The sequence below is a fragment of the Globicephala melas genome, chromosome 7 (genome assembly GCF_963455315.2).
Source record: "Globicephala melas chromosome 7, mGloMel1.2, whole genome shotgun sequence".
Taxonomy (NCBI): domain Eukaryota; kingdom Metazoa; phylum Chordata; class Mammalia; order Artiodactyla; family Delphinidae; genus Globicephala; species Globicephala melas.
This window is the reverse complement of record NC_083320.1, coordinates 35,273,104-35,284,870: the sequence shown is the minus strand read 5'-3', so window position 1 is coordinate 35,284,870 and position 11,767 is coordinate 35,273,104. Positions and strand designations below refer to the sequence as shown.

The following is an 11,767-nucleotide window of genomic DNA, read 5'->3' as shown; positions in this document are numbered from 1 at the left end:
CTCTTAACATGGGTACAGTAGTCCAGATCAGGCTCAAAGACTAGTTGTGAGAACTGTATGAGATACATGATTTCATCCTATTATGTTTTTAGTTTTGGAGATTGAAAAAAATTCTGGGCATGTATCCCAGAGAAATTAAAACTTAACATTCACACAAAAATATATACATAACTCATGGTAGCTTTATTTGTAATAGTCAAACACTAAAAATAATCCAAAGATCCTTCAATGAGTGAATGGATAAACAAACTGTGGTACATCCATACCATGTAATACTACTCAGTAGTAAAAAGGAAGTGATACATGCAACGGCTTGGATGGATCTCAAATGAATTATACTGAGTTTGAAAAGGCAATTCAAAAAGGTCCCATACTCTGTGATTCTTCCATTTATCGACAGTCTTGAAATGACAAAAGTTTAGAGATGGAAAACAGATTAGTGGTTGCCAGGGGATAGTGATGGGCGGGGAAGACGGTGTCTGTGGTCATAAAAAGGCAGTAGAATGGGACTCTGGGAGGGCTCACGCCAGGGAGTGCTTCCCAGGGCTTCTGCTGCCAGTGTCCTGGTTCCCGCGGTGAGCCACAGCCATCCCCCGCCTCTGCAGGAGACCCTCCGACACTAGCAGTGAACACCTACCTCTTCATGATGCAGGCTCAAGCCATTCTCATCTGGGACAACATGAGAACGATCGGCGCTCAGGTTTACGAGCAGGTAGTTCGGAGCGCTTACGCGAAGAGGAACAGCAGCGTGAATGACTCAGATTATCCTCTTGACTTGAACCACAGCGAAACCTTCCTACAAACCACAACTTTGCTTCCTGAAGACTTCACCTACTTTGCAAACCATACCTGCCCTGAAAGGCTCCCTTCCATGAAGGGCCCCATAGCCATAAACATGAGTGAAATTGGAATGGATGTCGTCCATGAACTCTTCTCTAGAGACCCAACCATCAAGCTCGGAGGTCACTGGAAGCCATCGGATTGCATTCCTCGATGGAAGGTGGCAATCCTTATCCCCTTCCGGAACCGCCATGAGCACCTCCTGGTCCTGCTCCGACACCTGATTCCCATGCTCCAGCGCCAGCGCCTACAGTTTGCATTTTATAAGGTGGAGCAAGTTGGCACCCAACCCTTTAATCGAGCCATGCTTTTTTTTTTCCTTTGGTACACGGGCCTCTCACTGTTGTGGCCTCTCCCGTTGCGGAGCACAGGCTCCGGACGCGCAGGCTCAGCGGCCATGGCTCACGGGCCCAGCCACTCCGCGGCATGTGGGATCTTCCCGGACTGGAGCACGAACCCGCGTCCCCTGCATCGGCAGGCGGACTCCCAACCACTGCGCCAGCAGGGAAGCCCCCGAGCCATGCTTTTTAATGTGGGTTTTCAAGAAGCAATGAAGGACTTGAACTGGGACTGTCTTATTTTTCGTGATGTGGATCATATACCAGAAAGCGATTGTAACTACTATGGATGTGGAACAGATGCCAAGGCACTTTGCAACTAAACTGGATAAGTATATGTATCTGCTTCCTTATACTGAGTTCTTTGGCGGAGTGAGCGGCTTAACAGTGGAACAGTTTCAGAAAATCAACGGCTTTCCTAATGCTTTCTGGGGTTGGGGTGGAGAAGATGACGACCTGTGGAACCGAGTACAGAATGCAGGCTGTTCTGTGAGTCGGCCGGAAGGTGACACAGGGAAGTACAAGTCCATTCTTCCTCACCACCGAGGAGAAGTCCAGTTTCTGGGAAGGTACGCGTTGCTGAGGAAGTCCAAAGAACGGCAAGGGCTGGACGGTCTCAACAACTTGAACTACTTTGCAAACGTCACATACGATGCCTTGTATAAAAACATTACTGTCAATTTGACACCCGAGTTGGCTCAGGTGACCGAGTACTGAGACGAGGGGAGAATATATGTTTGCTTCACCCACCGCCCCCAAGAAAGCAGCCTGACGACATGTCTAGGGGCTCCGCAGAAGAAGAAAACAGAAATCCAGTGTCTCATGAAGGATCACAGGGTTCAAGGAAAAAATGTGGACAGAGCACATGCACAAAACGCCTTCACCATTTGGACTCACTGGGCTTGAGGGAGAAGGCCGGGAACTGACTTTCTCTTTTCACAGGGCTGCTCTTCTCCCCCATCTTCTGCCCTGATGTCCCATCTCCTCCACAATCTCCAGAACCAAAGCTGTGATCCGCAACCATCCAGCCACAAATGGCCTAGGGAGCTTCTTGGCCTTCAGAGCAAAGAGGCAGACCCACCACAGGGCAGCTGTGTTTTAGGAAGGGCAAAGGAAACTCCACACAACCATTCTTCTACATCTCTGGTGTTCTCTTTGGTTTCATTAAAAAAAAAAAAAAAAAAAGAGGTAACAGAAGGGATCCTTATGGTGATGGACCTCTTATCTATTTGGACAGTGGAAGTGATTAGATGAATCTATATGTGCAATATATAATTGCACATTATTGGGCTTCCCTGGTGGCGCAGTGGTTGAGAATCTGCCTGCCAATGCAGGGGACACGGGTTTGAGCCCTGGTCTGGGAGGATCCCACATGCTACGGGGCAACTGGGCCCGTGAGCCACAACTACTGAGCCTGTGCGTCTGGAGCCTGTGCTCTGCAACAAGAGAGGCCGCGATAGTGAGAGGCCCGCACACTGCGATGAAGAGTGGCCCCCACTTGCCACAACTAGAGAAAGCCCTCGCACAGAAACAAAGACCCAACACAGCCAAAAATAAATAAATTAACTCCTACCCCCAACATCTTTAAAAAAAAAAGAGATGACATAAAAAAAATTGCACATTATTAAATGCACAAACAAATAAGTGCATGTATAACTTAAGAAATATGGATTGATCATTGAATTATAGCAATGTCAATAGTGTGATTGTGATATTGCACTATAGTTATGCAAGGTGTTATCTGGGGGAACTGAGTAAAGGGTACATAAGGTCTCGCTATATTATTTCGTACAACTGCAAGTGAATCTACAATTATCTCAAATTTTAAAACATAATTTTTTTTTAGTTTGGACCTTTTGACTGCCTTCATCCAGTTCCCCTCCCCCCACCCTCTGCCTCTGGTAACCACAAATCTGATTTCTAGATGAGTTTGTTTATTTATTTTTGACGTACAATTGACCTACAACACTATGTTAGTTCCTGTTATACAATACAGTGATTTGATATTTCTATACATTTCAAAATGGTCACCACAGTAAGTCTAGTTACAATATGTCACCATACAAAGATATTATATAGTTATGGACTATATTCCCCACACTATACATTTCATACCCATGTCTCATTTATTTTGCACCTGGAAGTTTGTACCTCTTAACCTCCTTCACCTATTTCCCTTCCCCCCATTATTTTTTTTAAATACAGAGAATTAGAGAAAAAAATATCTCTCTTCCATGACTGGCCCAGTAAGATATTAATCTCGCCTTTTCTGTCAGTCGAATTTCTTAGTACTCTTTTTCTGTATTTCTGTATTTGATCCATGTGTTTATCCATGTATGTGTTTGGAGCAGAGTGAGTTTTCAAAGCTGAATTCACGCTGCCATATGAGCCCAGAAGACCTCACTTTAACGAACTATAGAAGCATTGAAGGCTGCACTCAGAGTCAGTGCTGGGCAGCAACTCCATCCAAACAGTCCTCCCTTGGGGTTAACATTTTCATGGTAATTTGAAGTGTTCACAATATTACTCACTTCTTTACAACAGTTTTATTAAGTTATACGAGAAATTCATCTTCTCTACAGAAAAGTTAAAAATTCAAAGAAGTAAAAGAAAAAATAAAAACCCAACTAATTTCTAATCTGATTTTGGAAAGTAAACTTGTCACCTCAGAATAAACTCCAGAACCATTTTGCTATTAATTGAGATGTTTAGCAGAAAGTTTATCAAGACAGAATATGGATTTTACTAAACAGGACTCAACTTATAATTAGCAATCATTTGGCTCTTCTCACCTCTGAAAACTGACCAATAGTCAGAATTTCACACCTCCAAATGAAAATTGGCATCCACTGTTTTGAGATAACCAGAGGAACGGCAGCGTTCAATGTAAGCAATATGACAAAACCTCATAACTTAGGGCTTACTGTTTTGAAAAGTGTAAAATAAATCAGATAATTCAACTGATGAGATACTCAGAAAAGTAGTGCTTAAATGTTCTGGGCCTCGATGGTAAAGGACAGCTGTTGGACTTAATGAACATACTCATATGATGATAGTTCTATGAGGGAGTTGCATGTTTATATCCATAAAAAGGTGGAAGATAATTAAAGATTCAAATGAGGTAATCATTCCTTAATAAGGTCTACTAAGGCTTTAACATTAGGCCATTAGAAAAGAATCTGATGAGCAACTGTCAGGTTTGTATCAGAAGCAATCAAGCATGTGTCCAAACTCCACTGCTGTTACGTGAGTGTGAGGGATGGAAATGGCACACAGGCTTTGCTGAAGAACAGTCATCCTATGATAATGAAGTGGGGGTTAATGCTAATGCAGGATATATTTGGAAACTTAAGCAGGTGCTTTGGGAAAGGCTTATCTGTGGTCAAATGCTGGTCTCCAAGGAAAGCAAAGAGATGCCTGGGCTCCCTATTATCTGAATGGTTGGTGGAGATGCTCCAGTTGGTTCTGAAGGCACAAATGCCTAAGAGTTATTACTGACTTTTTAATATCCACCTAGGTCTTTAGGCCCAAATGCTGGGGAAGTGGGCAGATACATGGGACAGTTATGGACTCTGTTCACCCCATTAACTTAAGGTTGAGATAGACAGTCCTGATAGCTATCTCCAGGCCCCCTTGTTTCCGGTCCCCCCTGCCACCATTGTCTGTGAAGTCTTCAAAAAGGAGAAGCACTTCCCAAGCAGGAGACCCTCGTCTACTCCCATCCTACCCTCCAGCTGCCTAGGAGGAAAGAAAGCTAGAGAGAACCAAAAAGAGGGAGTTTAACTCCATTTTGCTCCTCTTCTGAAATTTCGATTTCCTTAGCACAGAAGACCCCTTATGTCTTCTTGAAAAGTGAATTTGGGCAGAAGGGAAGTTATGACTATGCCCTAGAGGTCAAAGTATTTGATCAGGAGTATATGGGGAGGGGGCATTCTCCTCCTACCCCCTTGTTCATACCTCAACACCCTGGCGCAGGACATTGATGAGAGTCCCATGTCCATGGGGTCTTTCCTGGATGGGTCTAATGTGCCAATGGCTCATGCTAATCCTTGGGTCACTTTTTTTTTCCCCCTTTTGGGTTTTCCTGACTTCAGATGGAATTGCTTCATAGAGCCTGATCTTCTATAGCTGCTTTAGACCTTCACCTGCTGGAAAGGTCTGAAGTTCTCCAGCTTTTTAGTCTCATTAGTGGATAAGTTGAAATTGGAGTAAGAGGCTGAGTGTCTCTGCACATTACGCAAATCAGCTTTGCCAGCACCGTACTACTTTCCTCATGGACTCCTTGAATCTAGTTATAAATAGGTTAGAGCTAATAAATGAGGAGTGAGTGATGGGTCCTCTCCACTTCTAACAGCAAAGTAAAACAAAGGTATCATTGAACCTTAAATGCGATAAACAATTCTTTATTTTTTTTAATAAATTTATTTATTTATTTTTGGCTGTATTGGGTCTTCGTAGCTGCACACAGGACTTTCTCTAGCTGCAGCCAGCAGAGGGCTACTGTTTGCGGTGCACGGGCTTCTCATTGCGGTGGCTTCTCTTGTTGTGGAGCCCGGACTCTAGGTGCACAGACTTCAGTAGTTGTGGCACGTGGGCTCTAGAGCACAAGCTCAGTAGCTGTGGCGCACAAGCTTAGTTGCTCCGTGGCATGTGGGATCTTCCCAGACCAGGGATCGAACCCGTGTCCCCTGCATTGCCAGGCGGATTCTTAACCACTGCGCTGACAGGGAAGTCCCACGATAAGCAATTCTTGAAAGAGAAAGCAGGGGCAACTCAATTATTGAGAGGAAAGAAATATGACTGGAAAAAAGAACATAGCATATATGTTCTTTTCTCTTTATATATATATATACATACATACATACATATGCTGGCGTGGTAGCAAAATTTCAAGAGCTACATTGAGGTGGAATGCCAAGTTTGGGCATATTTGGGGAAATATTGGATGGGCCACCCAGAGTCTATTTAAATGAGTTTGAGCAACTTCCTGAGAGAAAAAGAACTCATTCTAGAAAAAGGAATCTGGCTCAATACTTTGAATTAGAATGTTACTAATTCTTAAATATGGATGAGAAGGGCAACTCTGCGGGTAGTAGAGTGTTTGTCCCTGGGATATTTCTCCTGATCCAGATCTCCACTAGAAACATGTCTAAGTCTGCTGTACTGCCTGTGTAGTATTTTATTTTGAAACAGTTCAGTATGAACAATGTGATATATGTATGTAAATTAATTTTAACCTACATCTAAGGGTTAGTATAATCTTTGGTTAGCACTGGAAATCCCCCAATCTTCAATCCACACACCAAAAACAGCTAAGAAGTATTTCAGATACCCTCATCAAAATCTAGCCAAGGGCTTCCCTGGTGGCACAGTGGTTGAGAGTCCGCCTGCCGATGCAGGGGACACGGGTTCGTGCCCCGGTCCGGGAAGATCCCACATGCCGCGGAGCGGCTGGGCCCGTGAGCCATGGCCGCTGAGCCTGCGCGTCCAGAGCCTGTGCTCCGCAACGGGAGAGGCCACAACAGTGAGAGGCCCGCGTACCGCAAAAAACAAAAACAAAAACAAAATCTAGCCAAGTACCCATCTTGAATACCACTAATTTCACTACCAAAAAGTTATTTCTTTTTTTTTTATTATTATTTATTAATTTATTTATTTTTGGCTGTATTGGGTCTTCGTTGCTGTGCGCGAGCTTTCTCTAGTTGCAACGAATGGGGGCTACTCTTTGTAGCACCGTCTCGTTGTCCTGGCTTCTCTTGTTGCGGGGCACGGGTTCTAGGCGTGCGGGCTTCAGTAGTTACGGCTTACAGGCTCTAGAGCTCAGGCTCAGTAGTTGTGGTGCACAGGCTTAGTTGCTCCGTGGCATGTGGGATCTTCCCGGGCCAGGGCTCGAACCCGTGTCCCTTGCATTGGCAGGCAGACTCTTAACCATTGCGCCACCAGGGAAGCCCCCCAAAAGCTATTTCTAACATCTTTTATGCTGATGAATCAAGTCATGTTGCTCTTATGTTCCTCTAAGAGAATCTAAGGAGAAAGACACATTTTTCCCTACTTCCCAACAGCAGTCTGGGGATCAAGTTCCCCTTGAATCAACACTAGAAGCCTGTGATTTCTTGAAGGAGGCAGCAGAACCTGTTGGATGAGTGGTCTGGCCAAAGTGGTATCCAGCTAAGGCAGTGGCATCTGGAAGAGGGGATGGAAACAGTAGAGTCATGGGGAAGTCTTGGCTGGCCCAACAGGTTCAGGAGAGACTGATGAACATGGTGGCACCCAGGGAAGTGAGAATGAATCAAGAAAAGAGAATGAAAATATCACAAATCACTAATGAGTCACCTCTGAGAACTCCCAGAAATACTTGATGGAGATTTTGTTGGGATTTGAGGTCAGCACCTGAAAACACGGATTGCATATGTATAATTGCATTGGAGTGGGAAGTTAGACATGAAAATACTTAATTGCCATTGAAATCTGCAAAGGATCTCTCAAAGGGTACTTTCAATTCTGTACTTGGCCCAGCCAAATACAATTGGCTTGACTCCTTAGGTGGAACAGAAGGTACCTGGTAGAGCTAAGTTTTCATAGATGCATCTGGTTCCCCAAGAGGGCACAGAGCTAATACAACTGAAAAGGTGTACACCTGTGACTTCAGGCATCTTGTGAATGACCTGGCCTGGCTTAGTCATTCACAAGATGCTTAAGTTCAAAGCAGAGATTTTCATCTGGGAAGCAGGTTGGGGTGGAAGGAAATATTCAAATGGCCTGGAGAATCTTTTCAGAACACAAATTCCCCAGGCCCCACTCTGGATCTGTTGACCCAGAATTTCTAGTAATGGGATTGAGAATGAGTTTGGGAGCCCAGTGTGTCTTCAGAATTTGGAGGCAACTGGAGAATCAAGGAGTTCTAGGGCAGAGAAGAGGAATATTTGCTCGTGTTACTAGGAGATGGGTAGGGAGGAACAGACCAGAGATACAGAGACTGGGGTTCCAGAGGAGGTGGAAGGGAGAAGGGGAGAAGGGCGGGAACACAGGTGGTCTTAAAGGGAACCGGAGGAGAGGCCCTCCATTAGCTGGAAGGAAAAAATCATGAGAGATCAGCTCGGTGCTTTGTCACCACCTAGAGGGGTGGGATAGGGAGGGTGGGAGGGAGGGAGATGCAAGTGGGAAGAGATATGGGGACATATGTATATGTATAACTGATTCACTTCGTTATAAAGCAGAAACTGACACACCATTGTAAAGCAATTATACTCTAATAAAGATGTTTAAAAAAACCCCACAACAACATGCATGTCTTCAGAAGAAAAAAAAAAGGAAAAAGGCATGAAAAGGTGTGGCTGTAGATGAGCTTGAAGCTGGAGGGAGTGCAGATAGCCTGAGGTTGGGGCTGAGGGTTGCCATTTTCTCTCTGGAGTGGACTGTAAGGCATGACCGGCTGCAGAGAAAGGAGAGGGAGGTTCCAAGAGGCGAAGTAATTTCTTTGAGCTTCTATAAGGGTGAGTGGCTGATCTGGGCTGCAAACTGAGGTCTGTCTCAGTTCAGAGTCCCTGTTCTTTCTCTGATTCACTGCCTTGTCTTTGTGCAGTACAGTCTAACCAAACCCTGATATTATGCCTTTCTGTTAAGTACCCTCCTTGAAAAGTCATTTTTGTCACAATTAATTTGATGGATGCTTGAGACACAACAGCTTTTTACATTAGACTAAATTGTTTCCACTTCTCCACAGTCATCTCTTTGGCTCCAAACCGCGCTCCCCCAAGTCCCTGGTTAGTCAGGATCTGTAATCTTCATCGCTCAATGTGAAATTTAATTTGGGAGGAATCCCTCACTTTCTTGGTAACTATGTATGATTGCGCTACACTTTGGGTCCGCCCCCCCTCCCCCTCAATTATCTTTCTAAAAAGAGATCTTATTTTTTTCCTCTGGGATTTTTGGCTGCTGTTTGATTCTGAAAGAGCACAAAAGGAAAAACAGATTTTCCATGCCTACCAACCTAAGCCTCCTCTCAACAAACCACAGAGCCCAGTGTCCTTTCCTCGGGGAAGCAGGTATTCATATTCCAGAGAATCCACCGGACTCTAAATGCTGAGTCCTTGGTGCCCATCTGATGCCCATATGCCATCTGTGTGACAGTAACGGTGCTCTCCCTGCTACAACCTCATCGTAGAAACTCCATCCAAACACCTTAAAGAAAGAGCTCACAGATGTTCGGAAAAATACACAATAATCCTTGGATGATTAATTTAATATTCTTTGGAGACATTCTGTAGATCACTAGGCTGCTGTTTTATTCTGGAAGCCATAACCTCCCCATTCTCACGCCTGTAATGTTTCATTCTGATTCATCTCAGGGCAAGGCAGATGATACCCAAACGTATGAACCAAGAGGCTGAAACATAGATCATTGCCTCCCTGATAAGAATATCAGTGCCTAGGAAGGAAGCCTTCAGCAGCAACGTTGAAATGACACATGAAAGGACAAATGATGTGGGGAACTTGTAAACCATTTCACATCTTGCCGAATGACTTTGTGTATTTGTGATTTTTTTAAGATGACAATTTAAAAATATTTATGTTAGTGTTTTCTATGCTATTTGTCTAGAATGTAAACCTTACTTTAGCTTTCCATAAAATAAACAAAATAGAAATATAGATCTAAAACATGACAAAAATATGTGATTTTGTGTATTTGTTTTGTTACCCCATCTAGTTAGTGTGTCTATAGCAGAGGTTGGCAAACTTTTTTGGTAAAGGACCAAAGAACAAAAATTTGGGGCTTTTCAGGTCATATAATTTCTGTTGCAACTAGTCAGCTCTGTTATCGAAATATGAAAACAGCCATTAAACAATACGTAAGTAAATGAACATGGCTCTGTTCCAATAAAACTTTATTTACAACACAGGCAGTGGGCCAGATTTAATCTATAGGCTGCAGATTGCTGACCCCTAGAAGGTAAGCTACATGAGGACACTTGAGTCCCCTAACACACAAAGTTTGCTAACATTATTGAGAACTAATTATGTGCTAGGCATCATGCTTAGGATATATAAACTTTGTTTAATGAGGTGGGTATTACTGTCGCATTTTTTAGATTGAGAAATGAAAGTCAGAAAGCTTAAGTAACTTACCTGGGATCACATGGCTAAGTAGTGGAGTCCCATGGCCTGCCTTTCTGTTGGTGAGGGTATGGCACGGTTGGTGGATACAGTGTGCCCTCTAGGGCACTAAGCTGGGATTTGTGTCACACCACTTATCAGATACTTGGGCTCAGGACCCCAGGAATTGTACCCTCAATTTCATATAAAAGCTGAGATACTAAGCAGTCTTGGGGTAAGAATTGTAACTGTGGTCCTTTGTGTTTTCCCCCAAGCTGTCCAGTGAAGTGGTTAGGTGTGTGTGTGCTCTGGAACCTGAGTGCCCGTGTTCAGATGGAAGTCCTGCTTGTGTGACTAGGCAGGTTGGTTTATGCCTCTGTGCTTCCTTGTCCTTGTCTGCTAAATGAGGATAGTGTTACTACCACCCAGGAGGGTTGTCATGTGGATTAAAAGAGTCAATACACGTGAAATGCTTAAGCAGTGCGTGATGAGCGTTGCTATTTTAATACCAAACACAGGTCATGGCACAAAGAGTCTGCTTACACATGTGGCTGTCTGACAAGACTTGTGATCCGTGGGCAGGAAAAGGAGGGAAGGAAGAAAAAGAAAGTAATATGAAAGATGAAGAAGGAAGACAAAGAGTAATAGGAACACAAACGATATGAGGGCGTTAAGGGCTGAGGTTTTGAAAATTATATCTCGTTCATGTAATAATAATATATGTGGATTGAAGAAAAAAATAAATATACCCAGAACCCTCCTTACCCGAAGATATATTTGGTGTATTCCCTTCCAGGATTTTATATCTGTCTCATGTGTTCTAGAGATGCTTCATATGTTCTCCAGTCTGCACGTTCCACCAACACACGCCAGTTGCTCTCCTTGCTTCTTGCTCTGGACTGGCAGCTGCTCTGCACTTCTCTCTCAGCATCTCTTGTGAGCACTTTGCTAGGCTTCTTCTGGTCACTTATGCCTGCTTTGCTGCAAAGGGTGGGCACTAGCCCATCCTGTTATTCCCCGTAGCCTAGCTAGCATGAGGCAGTCGTGTTTAACAGACTTTACATGTCTTGAGGCTCCCACAAGGGAACTTCAGTGCAGGAAAGGAAACTGACAACGGAGTATCTGACATTGCTGTGTCCAGCATCCATTAACCACACATATCCCACTGGACATCTCTTTCCCAAATCCCTGATTTGTTGCTACTATTGAGAAAAAAAATATCAGTAGACAGCGTAATGATAATGACTGATCAGACTGTAAGCTCTGTGAAGGCAGGAACGGTGTCTCTTTTGCTTAATACTGTCTCCACTTCACCAAGCACAGTGCTTTGGCACATAGTGGAGGCTCCATAAGTACTTGTTATTTGAATTCATGGAGGTGCTCTGTACAGGCTCCCACTGCCTATCAAAGTGAAGGCAGACTTTGGATATATATATTTTTTTGGGGGGGGATTTCATCTTGTTTACTATGTTTGAGATTCATTAGGTTTCTTTTTT

General features: G+C 43.9%; 1 protein-coding gene across 1 annotated transcript; it reads left to right on the top strand.

The window, feature by feature from the left end:
* The first annotated feature begins 628 nt into the window (after nt 1–628).
* LOC115852858 (beta-1,4-galactosyltransferase 5-like) lies at nt 629–1,895 on the top strand. Its single transcript, XM_030856102.2, is given in 3 exon segments — nt 629–1,141; nt 1,346–1,474; nt 1,476–1,895. Coding segments are annotated over 3 exon segments (1,047 nt in total). The 5' UTR covers nt 629–643.
* The last annotated feature ends 9,872 nt before the right edge of the window (nt 1,896–11,767 follow it).